Genomic DNA, 24,782 nt, shown 5'->3' with positions numbered 1-24,782 from the left:
GCCATAATATCATTCTTCAAGTTAGGATTCCTTGCTTGCTGCATTTGCTGAGTAAGTTTATACATACCCATAGTCTCCCAAGTTTTATTAATCCACTGCTCTTTAGTTGGTTGCTTTGGGGACTTCCAGTTGCATGCTATACATAACTTTGCAGCTGTATACAATTGCTTAAGAAGGTCTTTATGTAGGAATCCAGGATCATTAGGTTCAAAACAATGAAGCAGCACTGCTTTAGAAGTTACCAGTGGTCTAACATGAAGAAATTCCTGACAGTAGTCAGCAACCCCATTCCAAAACTCTCGCACTGTAGAACATTCCCACAAAAGATGAAAATATGAACCAATGTGACCACACCCCTTCCAACAATATTGGCTGTAATTTGGATATATTAGGTCAAGCCTTGCAGGAGTAATGTACCACCTACTCAGAACTTTGGATTGTGCTTCCTTTATATTATTTTAGTATTGATTGATAAAGATGCAAAATATGTCCAAATACGCTGCCAATCATCATCTTCTAAAGACTCACCTAAGTCAGTCTCCCCTGCCCACACATAAGATGGCCTGTCATCCAATAATGACATTTGAAGGATTTTATAAGCAGATGATATCAAACCTTTATTTGAGGTAACAGCATCTATAAAAGATTCAAAAGAAGTAAATGGACGCTTGGCTGCCTTAATGTGATTCAAGCTAAGAAAGTGATGCAATTGCAGATACTGCTAAAAAGATAGCACAGTTGGTTCAGTTCTTTTTGAAACATCTGCACAGGAGAGTGGTTCCCCTTTATCTAGTAAATCAAACAGTCTATAAACTTTTGCTGCTAACCAAGAACAAAAACCTTGAGGATCGTTATGTGCTGCAAATTCTGGATAATGCAACACTCATTACGGGAGACAGATCAGGAGGTAGTTTTTTCCGCTAGTGTTCCTAAGTATAGTGTCTCTAATCACTGGATGCTCAAAGATGCACTTAGGTCTATCACAATGTCTGGCCCATAAGGCATCAAGAGGATAATTGCCCACTGCTTCTTTTTGTTCTGTGAGTGGGTGCTCTGAGGAGGGATGAATCCATCCTACAAGAAATCTCAGTTGAGCAGCCGTGTACTATAATTCCAAATTTGGCACTGCAAGACCCCCTTTTGCCTATGCTTGATTCATCTTCCCCAGGCCCCCCCGCCAAATTGCTCCCCTCTGCCACTTTTAAAGTCTAGAGGTGTTTTTAGAAGAGGCTTTTATCAAGAGATCACCCTACCTCATTCATGGAACGATACAGGGGAAGGAGGGCAAATGCTGTCTTCCACTCATAATCCTCCTGTGTTTTCCCACTGCTTCTTCAATCTTTTTTCTTACCAATGAAAATTGGTTAAGGAGAAAAAGATGGCAGAGCTGCTAGGGAAAGCACGGGCACCCGTTTTGGTCCGCATATCCATCGGACTGCCGGCGCCTGCCCCCGCCAAGCCCTTCCCCCAGATTGAGCCCCTCCCGCACTCTGTGAGTGGTTTGCAACTTACCTGGGCCCGTCTACCTCCACCACGTTTTTAAAAAACATGGCAATTGGAAGTCTGTGTCCATAGACTTACGTATATGCAAAAAGTGCTGTGAATCTTGAGTATATAGGTGATTCACAGTGCTTTTTGCATTTAAGTCTCTGTGTGCACATGACTTACTTATATGCAAAAAGTGCTGTGAATTGCCCATATACAGAAGATTCATTGTGCTTCTTGCATATAAGTCTATGGATACAGACTTCCAATTACCATGTTTTTTAAAAACATGGCGATTGCAGTGGAGGCGGACAAGTCTGGGCAAGTTGTGGGCTGCTCGCCGACCACGTGAGGGGCTCGAGCATGGTCCAGGGATTGGCAAGTGGGGGCTGAGGTGGGGTGGGCGCCCGGAGAACCCAGGTGGGGGGGCACCCATCCATCCCTAATAACTGCACGATTCCTTCTAACTGGTAGTGCTAGGAGCCCTCTATCTGGAAGCATCCAGAGTCTACTTAACAGATGCACTGAATCCAGCAATCTGATCCATTCTTGGTCTACAGAATTTCTTGCAATTTCTTTTCTCTTTACTAGAACAAGTAACTGGGGTCTTCTGCTTCCTTTCATGAAACTCTGTCATTCTCTTACTCATAAACCCAACAGGGACTAAGTCACCAACACATACCAAAAGGCTAATGAAACCTGCTGAGAAACTTCTGAAAATAAATCAGTTTTGTACAGCATAGCATAAAATGCAAGCCAAGAGATTCAGTCTTGGAAAAGTTATGCACAAGAGGCCATCAAGCAGAAAGTGCTGAGCAATTACTTGCAGGCCTTATTACTAGCATACCAATATAATGAATTAATTTAAATTCATGCAACATCTATGGTATTATGCAAGGCACTTCTCAAATAGCAGCTCACTTTCCTGAAGTTTAACACCATAGTACAAATTATATCCTTTAATCTCACATGAAAAGATTTGTTGACTATACATGTGAAGTGATTTAATGCTCTTTATTATCCCATGCTTGATGTTCTGGAAAGACAGCTAACCTTAATGCACACACCCCAACAGTTTACAGACGTCAATGCACATTACAGACATCAAAGGGTGCAATCCTATTACTTCTGCACTCGATGATCGTAAGCCTCTGTATCTGGAGGCTTACGGCCATCCTGTGCACAGCGGGAGGCACAGTGGGGTGATCTTCACCTCCCTGTCCTCCCGCTCTGCATTTTCATTAGACAGACTTTTTTGCCTGTCTAGCTGGGATGTTTTGGAGGGGGAGGGAAGGAGGCTAGGGAGGCCTCGGGCTAGCTCGTATCCCAGCCTCTTCAGTCTCCTCCCCTCCCTGGCCACTGGAACGCCTCCTTTCCCCCCTCTCCGAGGTCACATTCCCAACTTCATAGAGGCAGCCGGCACGGTTCTCTCTGTGCCAACTGTGAGGGGAAGAGGGGATTGAAATACAGACTCCCACCTCCTAGGTTGGAGGACTGTCTCTGACCTTGGATCTGGGAATTTGAAATATCCTATGGACCCCCAGATGATGTCTAGGTGCCATAGGATTGCTCTCCCCGATGCACAACAGAATTCTCCTTCACATGCACTTTGTAGCTTTTAAAATTATTTTTATCAGTCAGCAATTATTAAATAATGCTGTCCCACATTCTGAGCACTTTGGCTGAATCCTGAGCTTTCTCATATTATTGCACGGTACAAGATTTGACAAAAACCTAAGCAAAGGCCAACACCAAAGCAAGCTATTGAGATTTATTTCATCATAGATCATACCCAAAGGAAATAAGATGGAAAGTGAATCAATCTGAAACTCATAGTTTGGCCTCATGCACAGAACCAAATAGGAAGAGGTGGCTGTCCAGCGGCACCTAATCGTAGAGGGGGGAGCATGGAAACACTCAGGACACAAGACACTTGCCTGGGGCCGGGGAGCTCTAAATGTGATTGCTGTGCTTAGTAGCAGCCGTGTGTTTTTCTGTAACATTTCATTCTGCCTTGAAAAGCAGATGGGGAATATGAATGGAAGAGGCAGAAGGCTGATGGAAAGATGGGTATAGTGGCAAATTGAGGTGCCAATTAAAAAGGGGGTTCAGGAAATAGGAACTAAGGAGAGGAGGGGATAGGTGCTGTTGATGGTGCTGGAGGATGTAGATAGGCAAATGAGCTATTTATTTATTGTATTTCTATACGGCCTTTCTGAAGCCAATGAAGGCAGATTACAAAAATATCAGAAAATAACAACCTTAATGAAATAAAAACATAGCAAAATATTTAAAACAACCTCAAAAACCATAACAATTTTAAAAGCCAAGTTAAAAGATGTGTCTTGACCCCCTTTCTAAACACAGAGAGTGTGAGGATCAGTCATATCTTCAAAGGCACTGCATTCCAGAGTTTGGGAGTAACAGAGGAGAAAGCCCTTTTCCATGTACCGGAGAAGTGGGCCTCTGCAGGCGAGGGTGTCTTCAAAAGAGCCTCTCCTGCTAATCTTAATAACTGAGCAGGTTCAGACTGGAGTAGAAGGTTCTTCAGATAGCCAGGCCCTAAGCTGTTTGAAGCTTTAAAGATTTAAACCAACACCTTGAATTGAACCCAGAAAACAATTGGCAACCAGTGCAACTCTTTCAGTGCTGGGGAATGGGATCATGATACCGTGCACCAGTTACCAACCTAGCTGCCACATTTTGTGCCGACTGATGCTTCTGGACACTCTTCAAGGGTAGCCCCATGTAGAATGCATTGCAACAGTCTAACTGTGATGTGACCAAGGCATGGTTAACTGTTGCCAAATGAGACTGTTAGGAAGTTAGGGAGGCAGGACATCAGCGGATCGGTTGAAAGAGGCATCAGGATCAAGGAGGTGGATAGGTCAGAACTAGGGTTCTAGAGGGGTAGGAGAGTGAATTTTATATATTGATTGGAAATAACTAAATTGCTAGGTCTTTGAACTGTTGCTCTTTAGTATCAAATAATCTGAAAAAAGTAGGAAAGAGATTCCCATGCAAATCAATATGAAGCCAGTAATGCCATTTCCCATGAGAAAGCAAGCGTTTAACTAAAATGAAATGCATTTGTTGATTAAGCACTGGGAGATGTTGATAGATGGCATTTTCTCCACGTTCCTGGTTTTCATTCAAAGGGAGATAGCTCAAGAAACTGTCAGCTTCTTTTCATCCTTTGGGACCTGGGAGAATGAACAAGCTGTAAATGGAGTGATCACTTCGGAAAAGGCCATCACCAAGACTAATTGCTAAATCATTTTTGATTTCTGTGAAACAGACTCAATACTACCAGGAGGTAAGGAGAGGCAGCTGCAGCAAGCCAGAGATTTGGGGTGCCATTAAAAGCAGCAGAGTGGAAGAACAACCATTCTGATGCATGGAGTACAATCTACTGGCACATCTTCTGTGATAGTCTCAATAAAATGCGTAAGAATTACACAAGAGCATTACGTTGCGGAGCTCCCAATCATTTCAATGGGATTTGTGTAGGAGAACGTTCCAGTGGGTTGTGCCCTATGTTAATTCTTGGAAGAGAGGGGAGAATGCCATTTGCATTTCCTGCTCAGGCACAAAATGTTTGGACTGGCTCTGCCAATGTCACAAAATATTTTTTGTGTGTATTAATAAATCACATGCTTTTTGGACTATGTAGTGTAAACTATGCAACTACAAACTAGATACAAAAATCAAATCAATGGAAAAATAGCTGATTTTTAAAAAATGCAACCTTAACTTATTGCAGTTACTCCAAAGGTACTACCACCAGAGCTTTTGATGTCATGTTCCTTCTACCTGGTCAATGGTCCACCAATTTTGGCTGTCCTAATGCTAGAAAGGCAGTGAGACCTTGCATCTCCCTTTGTTGGAAGGCAGGACTTTAAACCTGGTATCACAAGGCATGCAGTGGCTTTGCCCCTCGACTGAGACATTAACATCAGTTTCTTAGAACCTGTGGAATTTGTCAGAAACTGAAAGTTGCCTTAAAGGTAACCTCCTATATAAAGTTATTAATATATTGAACTTCCTGTGATTCCTGTTAACTATAATTTGATTCCTTATGTAATGCCTGTGCTTTGTTAGTAGCAAAAGTTGTAATATTTTCTATCTACTCATTGATGATATTGTAAATGTGTAAGTAAAAACTCAATTAAATTAATATATATTTTTAAAAGGTAATCTCATAGTCAAGAGACAAGAGCACAAAGGAAAAAAAATAATTAATATTAAGAGTGAATAAGAGGAGAGAGCCCCTAGAATTTCTAAGCAACCCAGAGGACACGCCAGCATGCATCAATGAGTGCGCTGCAATGCCATAGTCACAAGCTAGGGCTTAACTGCCTTTCCATCACTAGGACAGAAGGAAAATTCACAGCAAGTCCGATTTTCCTCTCATCCAGTGAAGAGAGACACTTAGGAACGAGATGTTCAAAAGCAGTCAAACGTCCCTGGGAGGGTCAGAAGCTCTTTGGTTTCTGTCAACGTTTGTGCTTAGATCCTTGCATGGGCTGGCACCGTCTTTCTAAAGGATGCTTTGGAAGGGACTTCCCAGGCCCAATCTACATGGCTGAGTGTGGAGCGAGAGCACATCAGGGTTGGTGGCAGCAGATGACAATCACCAACCCCCAGCAACCCCACAGCTTCCCCCTGGGAAAGGCACATTTTTGGAAAGTCCTTTTAGTGCATCTTTTTTCCTTAAACGCGGCTTCTGCGTGGGTCTGCTGCAGTGTGTCTGTCCCCCCTGCATTAAATGCTGGGCTTGCCTCTGTGACCTGGCTGAGACCTGTCAACAAAGTGCTTAAGGGGTGGGGATGCCCCTTACACACATCCCAATTCCCTCCTTTTCATCATTCCCAGTAGGGTGCTTTTGGACACAGGCTTTCTTTCCCACTTAGCACTACTTTGCGCTGTTTCATTCTTTCACTATATCGCAGTAGTGCTGTTTTCCCATTCACAGTATGTAGCCTAGCACAGCAGCTGCTTCACCCATTCACAGCACGGAATCTGTTTTTCCATTCATAAAAGTGCAGTAGTGCTATTTCACAACAGCACAGTAGCTGCTTCACCCATTCAGATTATATAGCCTGTTTTTGTCATTCATAATAACACAGTATCTTTTAATCTTTCACAATATCCCAATGGTGGATGAGAGGGGAGAGGCATGGGGGAAACTACAGGAGGTTAATTCAGCGCTTCCAGTAAACTTTCCTGAGCAGGGGAGCATGGACGGGGGGGGGGGCAGGTAACAAGCCTCTCTCATTTGCTGAGCAGCACCTATGGGGCTGATGACATTCAGTTCTACTCCACTCACACAACCCCCAAGTATGGGGGTTTCAAGTGTTGTGTGACCTGTAAAAATGGGTTTTTAGGTAGTGTATACTCCACGTTTCTTGCTTCATGTGCCCCTGATGGACCAAAGTGATTTCATGAAAATCCAGATATAACCAGAAAGTGTTTCTCATTCTGTTTCCATGTAGATTGGGCCCTAGTCAATTTTGTAGTGACTCCCAAATGTATGCAATGGCATTGGCCCAGGTGATTGCCCCTGCTAATAAATGAGTGGGGCACCCATAGAGAAAGCAGCACAAAGTATCTTTGTGCACAAAGAACCACCCCTTTGGTCCTATATACCACCTTACCACATCTCAGTATCCATTGAACCAATGTAGACCTTCCCCAAGAAAGATTCCCTGAAGGAGCAGAGTTTTGCCATCTCTGGCCTGAAACAGTTAATTTCTGCTACATAAATCTGGATTTTATTCTGTGTACATTTAGTTTGTGTTTTCCTTTTGGTGCACTGGCCTCAGGGAGAAAGACAGTACCATCAGCTCTGGGGACTGGTAGAAAAGAATGATATCTATAGTATGAAGTAAACTGCTATTGTCACTCTGTTCTTGCATAGACAACAGATGTTATGCATAGGCAGTAATTATGAGGACAAAGTTCAGTACAGGGAGTCCATAACCTAAGTAGACTGAACTGAGCCATCCCACTGGGGAAAGTCTGGACATGAAGATGCTGAAGATGCCAAGGACCTTGGGGTGACTGGACTGGAGACCGCATCTACTTCTTTCTTAGAGCTAGGTCGTTTTCTATGCCTTTCTGCAGAAGTCAAGGATAACTGAACTGTTTCAGAGACTTCCTAGGCATCTGGCAGATTTATTTAGTAGACCCTCTATGCAAGGTCAGTATGATCTCCAATGCTTTGGGAAGGTATTTTCATCTGGGTTCAGGACTGGATAATGCAACAGGAGATTTGGTGTTACTGGGAGTCTCCATGGCTTGGTTATGGTCATTTCGATTATGTTAGGAGAACTGGGCTCTTCTGGCCCACGAGAGGCAATGACGACAACCTCAGCAATTTCAAGATGAATCTGTGCAGCACAAGTCACCAGCAGTGAGGTACATAGGAGGCCCCTTGGCCAAATTCCCACCAGGGGAACCAGGTGAAGCACTACACTAATGTCTTGTTTATCAGATGCACCATGAGGTCAATAGGCAAGGTCCAATAACTTGCAACAATCTAGTTAATAAATCTAGTGCCAAGGGCCACTGTACTTAATTCATATCTGGACTGCTGAGACAAACTTTTTCATTTGTGAGGAAAGTGCTGATGTGCTCTGCTGAGATGAAACATTCTCTCTTCATCTAAGAAAATATAGATAGCCTCTTCCTGTAGGTCCTTGACCTGGTTGCCTCCTTGTTTGCAGCATTGTTCATCCAAATGAGAAACTTGTTTGCCCTGTAGACAGTGCTAGAAACCCAGAGGGCAAGGTGGTTCATCTTGGGCAGCCGATGGTGATGCTTCTGATGGTGACCATTTTCCCACAATCCTTTTCTGAGGTGTTCTGTGTGCATGCCTACAAGAAAAGTTCCAGGCATCTCAGCCCCCACAAATGGGGTTCTGACATTACATAATGCTGGCCAGGAGATTTTCTAGCTCCTTCTACTTTCTCAACGAAGCTGGATCCAAACTTTATTTCTGCACGTGGCCCTGGCAAGTGCCTCTGGAGTTTCTGAACTTAAACAGGATTCTTGTGTTCATCAAAAGCAGTGTTTGTGTTCTTTGCACTCTTTAGCTCAAAAGCTCAGCTGCTCTTAGTTTATGTCCTGTAAAGCTAGAGGAAGCCAGATTTTGTTTGGAACTAGAGTCAACCCTCAAGCATTGTTAATCTAAAGTTATGTCAGCTATTATGGTTGAGGCTCTCAACAAGCCAAAAAATGGTGAGACTTTTGGAAGTCATCAGTTATTGAGAATGTGCCCTAGGGCCCTCTTTAAGACATTTATGGCCCAGAGGAACCAAAGTAACCTTGGCCTATAAAAACACATGAGGTGAAAGCTCATTGAAAGTTCACTGCTTCGTAAGACCAGCATGGATCTCAGAAGATTTTAAGCCCTGCTTTCTGAATTAAGAGCATAGGGCTGCCTTTCTCCATTGGATAAAGATGGAGCAGGCACCAGATACACTGAAATGTTTTGACAGAAGCAAATATCTTTACCATCTCTGTAAATTGGTCAGCACAGGCCATTCGAATGCACTCAGGAGTGAGAGGACTGTTCAGCTCAAAGTCGGCAGACAATTTTCTTTCCTTCCTCACGGCAGCCACTGCATCCCATATTGCAAAGAACACTGAGCACCCCAGGAAAACTGCAGATTCACCAACACCCTGCAAAAAAGACCAAGAGACAAAAGCAGTGAAAGCATTTTTGTTTTTGAAGCAAGTTCAAGGTGGAGAGTATTTTACACAAAACCTTGCAGAGAGAGCTTCATCCACACATGGCATGAATCTGTTTTCCCTTTAGGTTATGTGAGAGAAAGATCTGGCACCTAGTATATTCTTGGAGCATGGAATCACTTTGGAAGTGAGCAGAGCCTCTATGAAGGGCCTGTATGAACCCTTTCAGACACTGCAGGCACCTACTGCAGCCAGTGCCCACGATGTATAATACACTCCTAACCCCTCCCTATGCTCAGAGTCAGGGCCAGGTCACATTTGGGGTTGTGTGTGTGTCAGTATGAGGTCTTCTAGTGGGCAAGGGACCCAGCCTTCCCAGGGAGGGATGGTGGTGACAGGAACAGCATTCCTTTGAAGGAGTGCTGGGTGGCCACCACTCTGATTGCCCGTAGTATCCCAGGGCTACATAGTCTTGCTCTGAGGTATTGTGGGGAATTCCAAGGTGACAGCACAGTGTTCATCAGAGCAGCTCTGGAAAAGGGGGCAAGGGCAGCATTGTGTCAGCCCTTGGCACCTGCAAATGCTGCCTGCAAACACTGGGCTTGCTCAGGGTAAATTTGGAACTGTTGTCTTAAATGAAAGCATGAGGAAAGCACATAAAATTAACTAGATCAGAAGCTGACTGCAATCCAATCTAGTGAAATACAGCCCATCCTTTGATTCATATGAGATTTGGGGAAGGGGATACACTAATTATAGGAGTTAGGCTTTTTCTCTCACAGTGAGGCCCTTCCACACCCCCACACCCTGCCTTCCATTATGTTTGCACAGGTGTCACGCTACCAATTCTGGATCAGAACAAGAAACGTGGTAGTGTTAAGGTGGATGGTGCTCCCACAACGATACAGAAAGTATTAGTGATACACAGCCTGAGCCACTGATTATGAAGCCCTTGGCTGTATAGTCAACCAGCAGTCCCTAAATTAGATCTACAGTTGGTGTCATGCCTGGAGGGCTTCAGTCTGGACCATGGAAATCCACCTGGGTTCAAATCCCTACTCAGACATTTAGCTCTGACGTTGGGCCAGTCACTCTCTCTGTCAGAGTAACCTACCACACAGGGTAGTTGTGAAGATAGAATTCAGACACACGTGCAAACACACTCACTCACTCACACACACACACACACACACACACACACACACACAAGAATGATATCCCAAGCACCTTGGAGGAAGCACAGGATAGAAATGTTGCTCTCATAAATGTGCCCTTGCCAGGAAAACAAGTTTTGGCCTAGTTGATGCACAACTTCAGACTGAGAGCCACAGCTTCACATTGGATTCTTGGTGCAGAACCAAGAATCCAACGCGAAGCTGTGGATCTCAGTCTGAGGGGAAGCAACTTGCTCAAAAAGGTTGTTTCAGCGAGAGTAGTTCCCTTGTATAAGGCCAATGTCACATATGGGTAAATCCCAACCACAATTTTGCACACTTTAATGCTCTTGATTCCAATGGCACTTAAACATGAATGACTCTGGGATGGATTACAGCCAAAGTTCAACAATGCAGTAACAGGATATTCAGGGATTGAAACTTTAAAGGCTTATTTGCTCATATAATTTCCTCACCTAACAGGTTTGTGGTGTTTACTTCAATAATTTGATTCACTAGGGGTTTCACAGAGAAAAGAACTGCACCTTGGATTTGACGTCCTTACCTTGGATGAATAGATTGCTGTTGTGTGTTGGGAAGATGCCAGCAGGGAGACACTGAATTGTTCTGGGATGTCACAAACTGCAGGAATTTTATACTGATCTGGGCCCCGTGTGTAGAGAACACCCTCTGGGGAGTATTTGAGTTCCTCTGTTGTGTAAAGCCCAAGACCCTGAACAAAGGCACCTTCAATCTGACAACAGGAAGTGTAGATTAGTGAGATTTCCATATACTTTGCTCTACAATACAATTTAATAAATACACTGGAAGCACTGTTAGCTTTTTAAATCAATCTTATTATTATTATAATCAAACATACAAAACAAGTATACTACAGAACTGAAAAAACAATATACATTGTATAGACATAAGCACACTGTAATAAGACTTCAGAACTGTATAAATAAAATACATCATTTTCACAAATATTTCTATTCTTTGTCTTCCTTCTCTTAATTTCACTATCGGAGGGAGCAATCCTATGGCCACTAGTCAGTGGCTAGAGGGCCATAGGATATCTGGTTTTCTGGGAACCGACCTTCCCCCTGTACCACGCTGCCTTGCAGGCATCACGGACCAGCCCTGTGCTCCGTGCTCGCAAGAGGTGCATGGAGCGCCCAAAATGGGGCATTCCAGGGTGGGAAGGGAGGAAATGCCAGTACAACACATCCTATGTGTTGTCTGGTAACCTCCACCCCCATTCCACCCTCCTTCAGCTAGACAGCTGAAATTGGCCATCTAGCCGCAAATGCAGGGCAGGAGGAACGCAGAGGGAACGATCCCTCCAGGAAATTCCTGACTTGTGTGGTGGATAACTTCCTCCTACAGAAAGTAGAGGAAGGAACTAGAGGATTGGCTATCCTTGACTTGATCCTAACCAACAGAGATGACTTAGTGGATAAAGTAGCAGTTACAGGAACTCTGGGGGAAAGCGACCATGTTATACTTGAGTTCTTGGTTCTAAGAGAAGCAAAAGCCGAGTATAGACAAACGCGTACCCTGAATTTTAGGAAAGCTGATTTTAATAAACTCAGAACAATGATAAGTAAGGTCCCATGGCAAGCGACTCTAATGAGAAAAGGAGTTCAAGATGGGTGGGAGCTTTTGAAAAAGGAAATTCTAAAGGCACCATTACAAACAACTCCAACAAGCAGAAAAGGTGGAAGACAACAGAAGAAGCCAATGTGGCTTCACAAAAAGCTTAGAGATGACCTGAAAACAAAAAAGGACACATATAGGAAGTGGAAAGAAGGCCAGACAACAAAGGAAGAGTACAGGCAGGTAGCACAGAATTGCAAGGATGGTGTCAGGAAGGCTAAAGCTGAGAACGAGCTGAGGTTAGCAAGGGATGCTAAAAGCAACAAAAAGGCTTTCTTCAGCTACTCGCATAGTAAAAGACAGAGGGCAGAAATGGTGGTTCAGCTATTAAATAAGGATGGCAAAATGATAGATGACAAAGAAAAGGCAGAGATTCTCAATTCCTACTTTGGCTCAGTCTTCTCCCAAAAGAAGGTCTATGATCCCCCTAGCAAAGGCCAAGTACAGGCTGAAGGGGCAGGATTACAGCTTGAGATTGATAGGTATATGGTCAAGGAACACCTCATTACTTTGAATGAGTTCAAATCTCCAGGGCCATTTGAACTGTATCCTAGAGTAGTAAAGGAACTGGCAGAAGAACTCTCAGAACCACTGTCTATTTTCTTTGAAAAATCATGGAGGATGGATGAAGTGCCAGAATACTGGAGGAGGGCTAATGTCATCCCTATCTTCAAAAAGAGTAAAAAGGAGGAACCTGGGAACTACAGACCAGTCACTCTGACATCCCTGGGAAAATTCTGGAGCAGACTATAAAGCAATTCATTTGTAAGGACCTTGAAAACAATGCAGTGATTACTCAAAGCCAACATGGATTTGTCAAGAACAAATCCTGCCAGACGAATCTGATCTCATTTTTTGACCAAGTAACTTCCCTTGTGGACTGTGGGAATGCTGCGCACATAATATACCTCGACTTCAGCAAAGCTTTCGACAAAGTGCCCCATGATATCCTGATGAGCAAACGAGCTCAAAGTGGGCTAGATGAAACAATCCGGTGGATCCACAGTTGGCTACAGAATCGGACTCAAAGAGTGCTTATCAATGGGACCTTCTCAAACTGGGGAGAGGTAACGAGTGGGGTACCGCAGGGCTCAGTCCTGGGTCCAGTGCTCTTCCACATTTTTATTAATGACTTGGAGGAGGAGGTGCAGGGAATGCTGATCAAATTTGCAGATGACACAGAATTGGGTGGGATAGCTAATACTTTGGAAGACAGAAACAAAATTCAAAGTGATCCTGATAGACTGGAGTGCTGGGCAGAAAACAGAATGACATTTAATAGGGATAAATGCCGTGTTCTGCACCTAGGAAAAAGAAATCAAATGTACAGTTACAAGATGGGGGATACGTGGCTCATCAACACTGCAAGCGAGAAGGATCTTGGAATGGTTGTCGATCACAAGCTGAATATGAGCCAACCATGTGATGTGGCTGCAAAAAAGGCAAATGCTATTTGGGCTGCATTAATAGAAGCATAGCTTCCAAATCCCGGGAAGTACTAGTTCCCCTTTACTCAGCACTGGTTAGGCCTCATCTGGAGTACTGTGTCCAGTTCTGGGCACCACATTTTAACAAGGATGCAAACAAACTGGAGAGGGTTCAGAGGAGGGCAAGATGATCAGGGGACTGGAAACAAAGCCCTATGAAGAGAGACTGAAAGAACTGGGCATGTTTAGCCTTGAGAAGAGAAGACTGAGGGGAGATATGATAGCACTCTTCAAGTACTTGAAAGGTTGTCACAGAGAGGAAGGCCAGGATCTCTTCCGATCATCCCAGAGTGCGGGACACGGAATAATGGGCTCAAGTTAGAGGAAGCCAGATTCCGGCTGAACATCAGGAAAAACTTCCTGACTGTTAGAGCAGTATGACAATGGAACCAATTCCCTAGGGAGGTGGTGGGCTCCCCCACACTGGAGGCATCCAAGATGAGGCTGGACAGCCATCTGTCAGAGACGCTCTGACTTGGTTTCCTGCACTGAGCAGGGGGTCGGACTTGATGGCCTTGTAGGCCCCTTCCAACCCTACTACTCTATGGTTCTATCCCCTCCATGCTTCTCCTGCCCTGCATTGGATAGGTGGTCGCCTCCGAGTTTGGAGGGGGCCGCCTATCTGCATAGGATTGTGCCCTAAGTAACTTTAGGCATTTGTGTGAAATGGCGTACCTTAATTATCTGTTTCTATGTTGTTAGATTTTGAAACTGCGCTACCTTTTGGCAACTAAGATTGTAATTATTAATAATTGTGAGATTAATAGATAATGATGATGAAGATCATCATCATCATTCCTCACTGCCCTATCCAGTAAATCTAGCAACACGAGTAGCAGATCTAAAGGTAGGTTGTATGCCACCATCTGCTTCATCTCTTTTAATATTTTACGTCAATATATCTTTGTGGCTTGGTACGTCCCCCCAAAATGTAGAAACCCAGCAGGGGTTAGATTGAATTTCCAGGTTGTGAAGGGAAAAGTGTGTGTGTGTCTGTGGGGGAGGGGGGTGGTAGGCACCAGATTTTGTTCCAGATTCTGCAATAGTTTTGTTAAGAATTATAAAGCAATGTTAGCTCATCGGTTCCAGCGCAAAATCGGATCAATCAAGCTGCTCCCCCAAATAGCAAAAACATGAATCTTGGCTAAACAGGACAGAATTCTGCATACCCAGTGCTTAGGTTGATGAAGTAAATGATCAGCAACAACAAAAAGAGACTGAGAGAGAGTGCCAATCGCTCTTCAGCACCTGTCAGTAAACCTCCTCCATTCCACACAGCCAATTCAGGAAATCCCAAAATGCTAGGGCAAAGGAAGCTTTACACTTGATAGGACTGGGAGGCTCAGAGCAGCAGTCCAGATGCCACTTAAGCCAATCTCATGGAGCCAGGGAAGGGGGCGACTTGGATCCCTCCCTGGCCATGACAGGCATGCCTGAGCCTATCACAAAATAGTGGAAGAAATGCTCCTGTGAAGGGGAGCTTGATCCATTCTAGGTTCTCCATCTCTCATGTGTTTGCCTTCCCAGGTTGTAAGGGAAGGGAAAAGGGTGGGACAGGTTGGAAGATCCTGACTCTGGAAAGAGTGTGCCTGTTCTGTTCTCTTGTCTCTTTCTGCCATTGTCGCTCGGGCATCACAGATGGTGGGGAGAGCGGCAACAAAATACAATGACACAGCACTGGGGAAACAGCCACCCCAGTCACCTTCACAGCCTTGGCATTGCCACCTCCCACCCCCTGCACTTTGAACCCAGGGCAAGAGAAGGGCCCGCTGAGTCCTCCTCAGTGTCCAGCAACATGCCTTTGTCTTGCTTGTACAATGGTGGTGCTGACATAAATAATTGGAGCTGGGAAGCAGAAAGAGCAGAGGAGGGGATGCATCCACCTAAGGCCACAACTAGAATCTGATGCCAACCGCGAGATTCCCAACACCATATTTGCTGCCTATCGTGAATTTGTAGGGGAGAACAGGGGGATGTATGTACTTAATCCTTCCCACACGTTTCTCTCACAGCACCTATTCCCTGGCTGCTTTCTCCTCCCTCTCCCCTGCCAGGCTCTGAGATGGGAAGGAAACCCGGAACAGTGAGGGAAAGAGTTACGGTAGCATGGAGCTGTAACAACACCATCTTTATCCATTTAGTAACCCTCCCAGAGATTTCAGACTGGGTGCACCCCATCTCCTTTTCTGGCTCTCAAATGCTGAGTGAGACAAAGAGATGCCATCAAACTGAAAGCATCTAGCTGTGATCCTGAAGATGGTGATAGAGTTATGTATTCTGAGTAGCAAAATTCCATTCTGGTGTTAACAGTGCTACTTTTAGAACAGGATATCCATTCACTGTAGGCTCTATCCTTAGATGATATTATATAGTCTGTGCCCATCAGAGATTGTGGACTCTTTTGTATAGTTTAACCACAAAAATATAAGAAGAAGAAATATAAAATATAAGAAGAAATATAAGGAAAATAAGGAAAATATAAGAAATATAAGAAAAATAAGAAATAAGGAAAATATAAGTAGTAATATAAGAAAAATAAGAAAAAATAAGAAAATATTAATATAAAAATAAATATAGGAAATAAGAAAAGTATAAGAAATATAAGAAATATAAGAAGAAATATCATATAAGAAGAAATTATAAGAAGAAATTATAAGAATTATAAATATAAGAAATTAAATTATAACAATTATAAGAAATTAAGAAATTAAATTAATTAATAATTAATTCTTAATTATTGAGAAATTAAATTATAAGAATTATAAATATAAGAAGAAGAAATTCTGAAGACATACCTGACCTATATCCAGTGCTGGATTGATGCTGCGTCCAATATCCATAACGATATCTGTTTTGATGTTCTGTCAGTGAAATGCAAGTTGTAAGATGGTATTAAATTTGGGGGAATTGGAGCATGGGAAGATTAACTCGCCCTTTTAAACGTAGGTAGAACTTACATCCCTGTGATTAAAAAAAAAAAATAGCGGTAGCTAGGAATGCTGGTGCTGTATAGGGACTAAGGACCAAACAACACAATAACTTTGCTCTGTAGTTCTGACCTTGTGTGAAAGTTTCCCCCAAATAAATTGCCAGTACGGGGCCCCAGTCTGTATCAGGCCCTTTGCATGGGGCAAAGGGTTAAAGACCCCCCCTCGCCCCCCACACTAAAATCCTGATCACTCCTCCTGTGCTGGCAATTTGTGAAAAACCAACTGTGCGCTCAAGACCAGAACTATGCAGCTAAGGGAATATGTAGTTTGAACCACGCAGAACTATGTAGGGAAGTTCTAACATGGTGTAGCATAGTACTGTAATATAGTTGTAGCAAGGTGTAGCTCTAATATAGTGTAGTAGGATAGTGTAGTTCTAACTGAGTGTATCACAGCAGTGTAGTGTAGTTCTTACGTGTAGAATTATGCAGCTAAGATAATGTGTAGTTTGGCCCTAAGAGTCAACAAAAAGGTCCTTGCTTTTGAGTTGTCCTCTGAATGCCCTTGATGCCTAAGATTAAAGAGATAAAATATGCAAAGTGCCCTGCTTTGAACACCCTCAAGTGCTCTATAAATACAAGACCTTATTATCTTTCAATGGCAATAAACACTATGGGTGCTTCCAGATGAGGCTTTTATCCTGCAATCGCCCTGCCTCATTCATAGAATTTTACATGGGGTCCAGAGGACAACAGACTGGCAGGGGCTGATCAACCAATGCGAGAGGCTTCCCCTCTCCAATGTGAGAGGTTCCCCACCACAATGCGAGAGGCTTCCCTTGTCCTTCCTTACAGCTGATAAAACTGCAAATGATTGAAGCATCAACGCTTCACATTAATTACTCCAAAGCACACATTAAAGAAAATTTCTCCCTTGAAGCTCCCGATGCTGCGAACAAACGAAGCTTCACATTAATTATTCCCTTACAGCTGAGTAATTAGAAAGCAGCTTGGACATAGCACTTCATAGCCTTTAGGAGAGTTAACCCTCTGAATACTTGAAGCACCATGGCTCCAACCAGCCTATTTCTAATCCCCTTTCTCCTTTCCACTGAAGCTCCCGAGGCTGCAAAGGACTGAAGCGGCAAATTAATTATTTCTGAAAATCAAGGAAGCAAACATCAAAGACACGCAGCATCGACATTAAGGCTCCTAAACGTGTTATTTTGATGCATGGGAATCTCTGTAACTTCTGGAGTGCACATTTCGGGAACAAGCCTCATTGACCACAATGGGAATTACTTCTGAGTAGACACACATATGTTTGTGCTGGGAAAGACAGGGACGGGAAACACAGGGACAGGAAAGCAGCCCCCTTTGTAACCCAATGCAGCACGGGGTCGAAGGTGTGAATTAGTTACTTCCAAATGGCAATAAACCAAACAATGGAGAATCACAGCTTTGAGATAGTGCTTTACAGCCTTTAGGGAATTAGTGCTTTAAAATGTGCTATTTCGATTGAGGGGGATCTCTGTAAATTCAGAAGTACGCATTCCGGGGACAAGCCTTACTGACCACACTGGGAGTTACTTCTGAGTAGACATGAATTGGTTTGTGCTGGGAAACACAGGGGCAGGAAACACGGGGACAACAAACACCCCTTGGCCGGGGTCATAGAAAGACACATCCCTGGGCAGGGCTAGCATATCTGAGGTAAATGTGGGAGCTGGGGCACATAAAAACTATACCACAGAGAACCTGACTTAAGGAAAAGAATCTGTCTTAAAGTAGTCTCAGGAAATGTGGTTTTTCTGCGAAAAGCTCCAGGGTGGCTGCGGGATGGCCACGATGTCATGTGCCCTGAAAGACCTCAAAACGGAGCCAGCTTGCAGTGAATCGACCATGGAGATACCCCCTTGGTGCCAAGGCTGTCATAATTTTAGCACCATGCACACTTATTTTCCCAGGCATTTGGATGTTATGGCCCAATTGTTGTGGGCTGCTTTTGTGGTGTTCATTCTAGGCCTGGGGTGGGGGAGGGGGAGAAGATTTATGTATTGTGAATGAGCACTTTTTGTACTGTATTGTTTTTAGATAATGTTTTTATGGTGTTTATATTATAGTGCTGATTATGGTTTATATCGATTTTCTCCATGATATTAATTATGGATTTTTGTGTGTGTGTGTCTAAGTTGCTTTGAGGCTGCTTTTTGTGGTGGGAAGCAACACCAAGCGCACTGCAACTCATTCAAACATTCAGATTAAATGAAGTCTGTGCCTTATGTTAGAGCATCCAGCAGCCTGCTCTTGCCTCAGCATCTGCTTGTGGCTTTGGACTCCTGCTTCTGTACGGGATATCTGGGAACTAGGAAAGGTGGAGGTGGGTGGTAGGAGCCATGTCGCCCTGGAAAGTGTCCTGTGGAGGCTCTGCAGGTTGCCCCCTCAAACAGCTTTTAAAAGGTTGAAAAACCTTTGCAGCTTCCCCTGGAATTAAAAGGGGAAGCGAGAGTACCATCTGGATAAGATCTTGGAAGAACTACTCCTTTTGCGGAGCAGCAGAAGAGCCGGACTCTAAGGTCAGTTTTCCGGAGCGTCATCGACTCAAAGCTGTTTTGAAACTCCTACGTAATTAGGAGACTTCAAGGCTGGCGAGCTCCACAAGTATTTATGAATTAAAAATGCCAACAATATCTGAGGACCTGCAAAATCTGTTGAAGTGACTGTTTGTAATTATACTTACTTGCATTCTTTACAGAAGAGGAGGATGGCAACGGCAAGGGGAATGAAAAAAGCCGCGGGACTTATGCCAACTCCTCCAACCCCTCCCTTGGCAAAGGTTTCTAGAGAGGCTGGAGATGTAGAGGAGTTGCTGGATCTGATAAAAACTTTGTCTTCTCAATAGGGATGGCGGACAATTTCTCCCCGAATCTTCGGGGGGCCGAGCGCCAACGCATTCGGCCCCCCGAAATCGGCGGTGAAATTCTCCGCCCCCCCGCCCCCCCCGGGACGGGACTTACCTTTGGCGAATGTCCCTCCCGGCGGCGGGTCCCGGCAGCGGTTCGGCGGCGTTTCGTCGCGAATGGGGGCGGCGGCCGGTCTCCCGACCAGCTGCCGCCGCCGCCATTACAAAAAACCCACAAAAACTAAAGTAAAAAAAAAACCACATACCCGTGCATAGGCTACGTAACGATTTACGTAGCCTATCACGGCTAGATTTCCAAAGTCAGCCATGATAGGCTACGTAAATCGTCACGTAGCCTATCACGGGGTCTTTTTTTTTTACTTTTTGTTTCGCGGCCAGGGAGACGGGGCGCTTCTCCCCGGCCTGAATTTTGGCCAGGCGAGGCGGGAAGCCTCCCCCCCCGGCCTGAATTTCGGCCGGGCGAGGCGGGAAGCCTCCCCCCCTTCACCTGAACTTCGGGGGGGAAAGCGAAGCGCCTCCCCCCCACCGCAAAGCCAAGCTGTGAAAAGGTAAGTGACTTTCGTACATCCCTACTTCTCAATTAGCAGAACAGGCTAAGAGGCTGGCTACAATCCAAGATTCTATTACTAACCTTCAAGGGGCTGTGGATTTAATTAATAGCTCTTTACAAAAGATGGAATTGAAAGTTAATGCTCTCCAAGACCAGATGTCTATGCAAGAGACAGCTATGCATGCTTCCCATAATATCCTGTCTGCGAGAATTTCCCAACTGGAGGCATATACTCATAGAGCGAATCTGTGTATCCTTGGTATCAAAGATCTGCCTGCTGATATAAGTCTGTCTAAATTCTTGGATAAATTTCTGCATGAGCTACTCACTCTGCCATCTGATTATTTACTTGATATTGAGCATGCATACCGTGTTCCAGGTCCAGTTCGTGGCATCAAAGGGACTGCCTATACTGTTATAGTTCAATTTGCAAGAGTTTCTACAAAAAATCATATTTTGCACTTGGCAAAAGAAGTGGGAGAACTTTTTGGGGGCCAACATGAGACAAAGTTATGTTATGTCCGGATTACACTAAAGAAATCGCTGACAAAAGAAGGCAATTTACCAAGGCGAGAAATCAGGCAAGACAAATGAATCTGCAATATCATATCAAATATCCTGCTATATTTTGCATTCTTTTTGAAGGCCAGATGAAAAAGTTTTTAAATCATGATGAAATGGTGGAGGCTTGGCTAGCTGGCGTTCAAAGTAAGGCACAGGAGACATCTTCCCCAGCCTCATAAGCTGGGAACTTTTCAATTATTATTGTACTTTGGATTTGTTTGGGTTATAAGGTCCGGGCAGTATGCCAGTCCAGAGGACTGTTTACATATATCCCCCCCTTTCCCCCCCTTTTTCTTACTTCCTCTTTTTTTTAGGGATGTACGAAAATCACTTACCTGTTCACGGATTATGCTGATGGTAGGGGGGGGAGGCGCTCTGTCCCTCCCCCCGGAATCCTGGACGGGGGGCAGGCGCTCCATTCCTCTCCCCCTGGAATCCTCCTTGGCTGGCTGAGTAGCTGGCCAGGCCCAGCCAGGCCAGAGCCGTCTGCAGCCGGATTTCCGGCCGTGGAGGGCTCTGGGGGGAAAAAACCCCCGCATATGCAAATGGCGGCGGCTACAGCCACCGCCATTTGCGTTCCTTATTTTTGACGTCTTAATCTACGTAAATATTTACGTAGACTTAAGACGGCGAAAATAAGGGGAACGCAAATAGTGGACGCTATTTGCGTTCCCCTTATTTTCGCCGTCTTAGTCTACGTACTTATTTACATAGACTAAGACGGCCCAAAATAAGGAATGCAAATGGCGGCGGCCGTAGCCGCCGCCATTTGCGTAAGCGGGTTTTGTTTTTGTTTTTTTACCCAGACGTTTTAGGCTACATAAAAACTTACGTAGCCTATCACGTGGGTGAAAAAAAACAAAACCCTGCAAATGGTGGCAGTGGCAGCCGGTCGGTAGACCAGCTGCTGCTGCCGCCGAAGCCGTCACTGCCCGGAAGATCCGCCCCAGGTAAGTCTTTTCCCGGGGGGATCCGCGGGGGTGGCGGGGGGTGGCAGGCCGTTCCGCCACAGGTTTTGGGGGGCCAACTGCACTGGCATTCGGCCCCCCCGAGATCCGTGGCGGAATTCTCTGCCATCCCTTTTTTTACATCAGACATGATATACTGTATAATAAAATTCCTTTGTGTGTGTATAGATATGTATACATTCATATATAGATTTAGAAATGACACTAAAATATAGATAGCATAAAATTTATTAGTGATTTATTATACTTATCCCTTTTAATTTCCTTTCTTTTTTATTATTATTACTATCATTATTATGAGACTTTGATTAGTAATATTTTTGGCTCGTTAAATTGTTAAGCTTTACTATTATATGTTAACTGAAGGGCAATATGTGGTTATTGGAAATGAACTGTTGGCTTGCTCCCTTGCTAGAAGACTGATGATATGATATTGAAATGTAAGTTTGATTATCTATGCTGTACTGAATTGTAATATTGGCAATGTTATAGGTATAACTTTTAAGTAGAATGATATTTGAAGTTTGTGTGTAATGGAGTTTAAATTTAATCCTTTTAAGTAACTTTTTCATATTTTTTCTTTTTCTTTCTTCTTTTCTTTCTCCTTTTCTTTCTTCTGTTTTTTCCCCCTTTTTCGTTAATTGCTGTGTCCTCCTAAGAATACTGTATTGTTGGAAACTGTAGATAATGACTAGGTTGTTGGTACTGTTTATTTCATTTATAAAGATAAAAAATAGAATAAAAAGGGTGTTGTTGTTTTTTAAGGAAAGGTGGAGGTGGTTGACACTGCAACGGGAGTGCCAAAAAGATAGCCTTTTAAAGCAAGCAGCCTGTCAAGTTGCAGAAGGACAGGAGGTTAAATTCAGTCCACAGGAGATGCATCCTGCTCTTCCTTCACAATCAGTGCAGGATTTCTGGCCCCATGTCTAATTTGCTGCAGCTTGTAGAATATGATCCGTATCCACAGTAAACCGCTGTTAGCTTGAATACTATGGAGTTTGTCATGTCCCTGGGCTCAGAGGCTCAGCATCACCTCAAAGAGGACTCTGCACCTGACAAGCCATGTCACACCCCACCCACCATCCCGCCCTTCAGGGAGAGCCCTTGGCATCCCCTTACATACCTTCCCAGCCTGAGGACATAGCTGCCCCTGCATTCTTAGTCTCCAAGGATGACTCCCCCACAGATTCTCCTTTCTCTCAGCCATGCAGGAGCCTGAGGCTACAGAAATAACCATGGACGCTTTGAGAGCTGCAGCCAGCCTCCAAGGGAGAGAGCCTCTGAAAAGTCTGATGCTGCCAGCCTTCTTAAGGACTCTGTTACTTGCAGTCCTTTCACTGGCACAACAGCTCTCCTTCGGAGGGAACATTCCAGCATGGTGTCTGAGGTCCTGACCATGCTTTACCTCTGGGGTATCCAACATGGTGCCTGTGGATCATGGTGCCGACCAGGCTCCCCATCCCTCCTGAGTTGTATTTTATTTCTTAAGATTTTTTATTAACTTTTTTAACACAGAGGCTGGCATGCTGCAAAGCAAAATGCTGCCCTCCAGCACCTTCTTTATTTGGGTTCAAAAGAGTAGTTTTGTTTGTGTTTTGGAACTCAGACCCACCTCTGCCTTGTACTTAGGTTCTTGGGCAGGTTACTTTCCTTTTAGGGCATCTCTACACCAGCCTAAAATCCTGCATTTAAAATTGGGCTTTCTGCTTCTGTTTTAAATGGAGAATCACAAAGACTCCCCTTTTCACCCACTTCCTTTCCCCCCACCCCCTTCCCCCTTCTTCTCCCCATATCTGAATCTTCCATTATCTTTCACTGCTCGCTCCTCTTCTTGCCACTTTTCCTCTTTTCACGGAGGAAACTCAAGCGGAACACAAGGGGGTAATTTGATAGCTCATTATCTACGATCTATTTAAAAACAGAACAAAGGGCATTTAGTGCAGATGCCTTGAATGATCACAGCATCATGTAAAGAGCCCACAAACTTCCGTGAAGGAGCAATCTCAATTACAGGATAAAAGCTCCGTATGAAGAAAGCCTTAGTCTCACCAGTTTGCCTTCTGAGAAATGAGTGTTTTGTGGCTCACAATATTAGCCATTTTATGAATGGGCAATCCCATCTATGGCAGGCATTTTGTATGAGCACTCACAACACCCTCTGAAAATTCACAATGTGCCTACTGACCAAAAAAGGCTGGGGGGCCCTGCTCTACTGATGTGCTACAGAATGATCTGTAAGTGCTTTTGCTGATGGCTATCTCCCCTGGGCCTCCAGTATAGCCAGACAGAGTTCAGAAAAAAAGATATTAATAACTGTGTTTTCTACCCCAATCCTAAGTAACATCCACTAGTTACCTTGTGATCTCCAGTCAGACAGTCTATTTCAACCTCAGTGCAGGCAGCTCCATAAACAAAATATTCAAATGGGTGGCCTTCCCCTTTCTCCCAATCCATGTTTGCTTCATAACCTCTGGAAGAAGCAACAAAGTGCATTTGTGAATAGTGTGCAAGGCTTGTGTCTCTGGGAAAGGCAATAAAGTAGGCAAAGAAAATTAATGCTCTAATAACCTGGAGGCTCCATTGGTACAGTCTGGCAAGACTCCAGTCATGACAGTGGAGTGACACTAAAGCTGCAATCTGACACACTTACCTGGGAGCAAGACCCACTGAATTCAATGGGACTTACTTCCCAGTAGTTGTGCATAGGATTGCACTGTCAATTTGCTTTGTTAGAGCATCATGGCAGGGGTGGGCAAAAGATAGATCTACTGGTAGATCTCTGGGAAATTCACAAGAGATAGGCAAGGATTTCTGACTTTCAACAGTTTAACAGTAGTAAGTAAAATTGAACGTTTTAAAAAAACCTTTCCTATGGCTAGTCTTGTGATGATTGCTTCTCTCTTAGCCTCAATACTCCTTGCCAGTGAAAGAAGAGTATTAATTGGTTGCCTTTGACCAGGTCTTTGTGTAGCTCTACTGGCCACTTTGAGAGTTTGTGTTAGAAGCCTTGATCCAGATGTAGATTGGTATATATAATGTATGGCTCAAGGGGAGCAGCATGTAATTTACTCCATAGGCAACCTCTCCCCACCCCTTATTTTGTACCTGGCTCCGATTAGTGTATCTCAGGGGTCTGGTAAAAAAACAAAGTAGATTCCACAAGCCTGAAATCAGCCCACATCTGCATCGTAGTATTCAAGGACATAGTAGCAGCCCTGCTCAATGAGACCAAGGGTCCATTTAGTCTAGCATTCTGCTGCCAACAGTGGCCATCCAGATACTTCCAGGAAGCACACAAACCAGACCCTCCCCAGTTGCTCGTCCTCAGCAATTGCTGCTCCTGGACATGGAACCCAATAGCTGGAATA

The 24,782-nt window shown here is 44.2% G+C and overlaps 1 protein-coding gene across 1 annotated transcript in view; it reads right to left on the bottom strand.

Moving 5' to 3' along the window:
* Nucleotides 1–598: 598 nt before the first annotated feature.
* The window catches only part of LOC146358672 (aldehyde oxidase 1-like), a 118,798-nt gene continuing 94,614 nt past the window's right edge, over nt 599–24,782 (bottom strand). Inside the window, exons 31-35 of the mRNA XM_084817116.1 lie at nt 23,770–23,884; nt 16,276–16,341; nt 10,900–11,088; nt 9,004–9,171; nt 599–4,688 (exon numbers count right to left, since the gene is read on the bottom strand). Coding sequence (XP_084673242.1) covers nt 4,653–4,688; nt 9,004–9,171; nt 10,900–11,088; nt 16,276–16,341; nt 23,770–23,884 — 574 coding nt within the window. The 3' untranslated portion in view covers nt 599–4,652. The remainder of the gene's footprint in view (nt 4,689–9,003; nt 9,172–10,899; nt 11,089–16,275; nt 16,342–23,769; nt 23,885–24,782) is intronic.

Source organism: Heloderma suspectum, chromosome 1, assembly GCF_057233095.1.
Source record: "Heloderma suspectum isolate Gila_16-S chromosome 1, 16-S_ref, whole genome shotgun sequence".
NCBI lineage: Eukaryota > Metazoa > Chordata > Lepidosauria > Squamata > Helodermatidae > Heloderma > Heloderma suspectum.
This window is presented reverse-complemented; position numbering and strand designations above follow the sequence as displayed.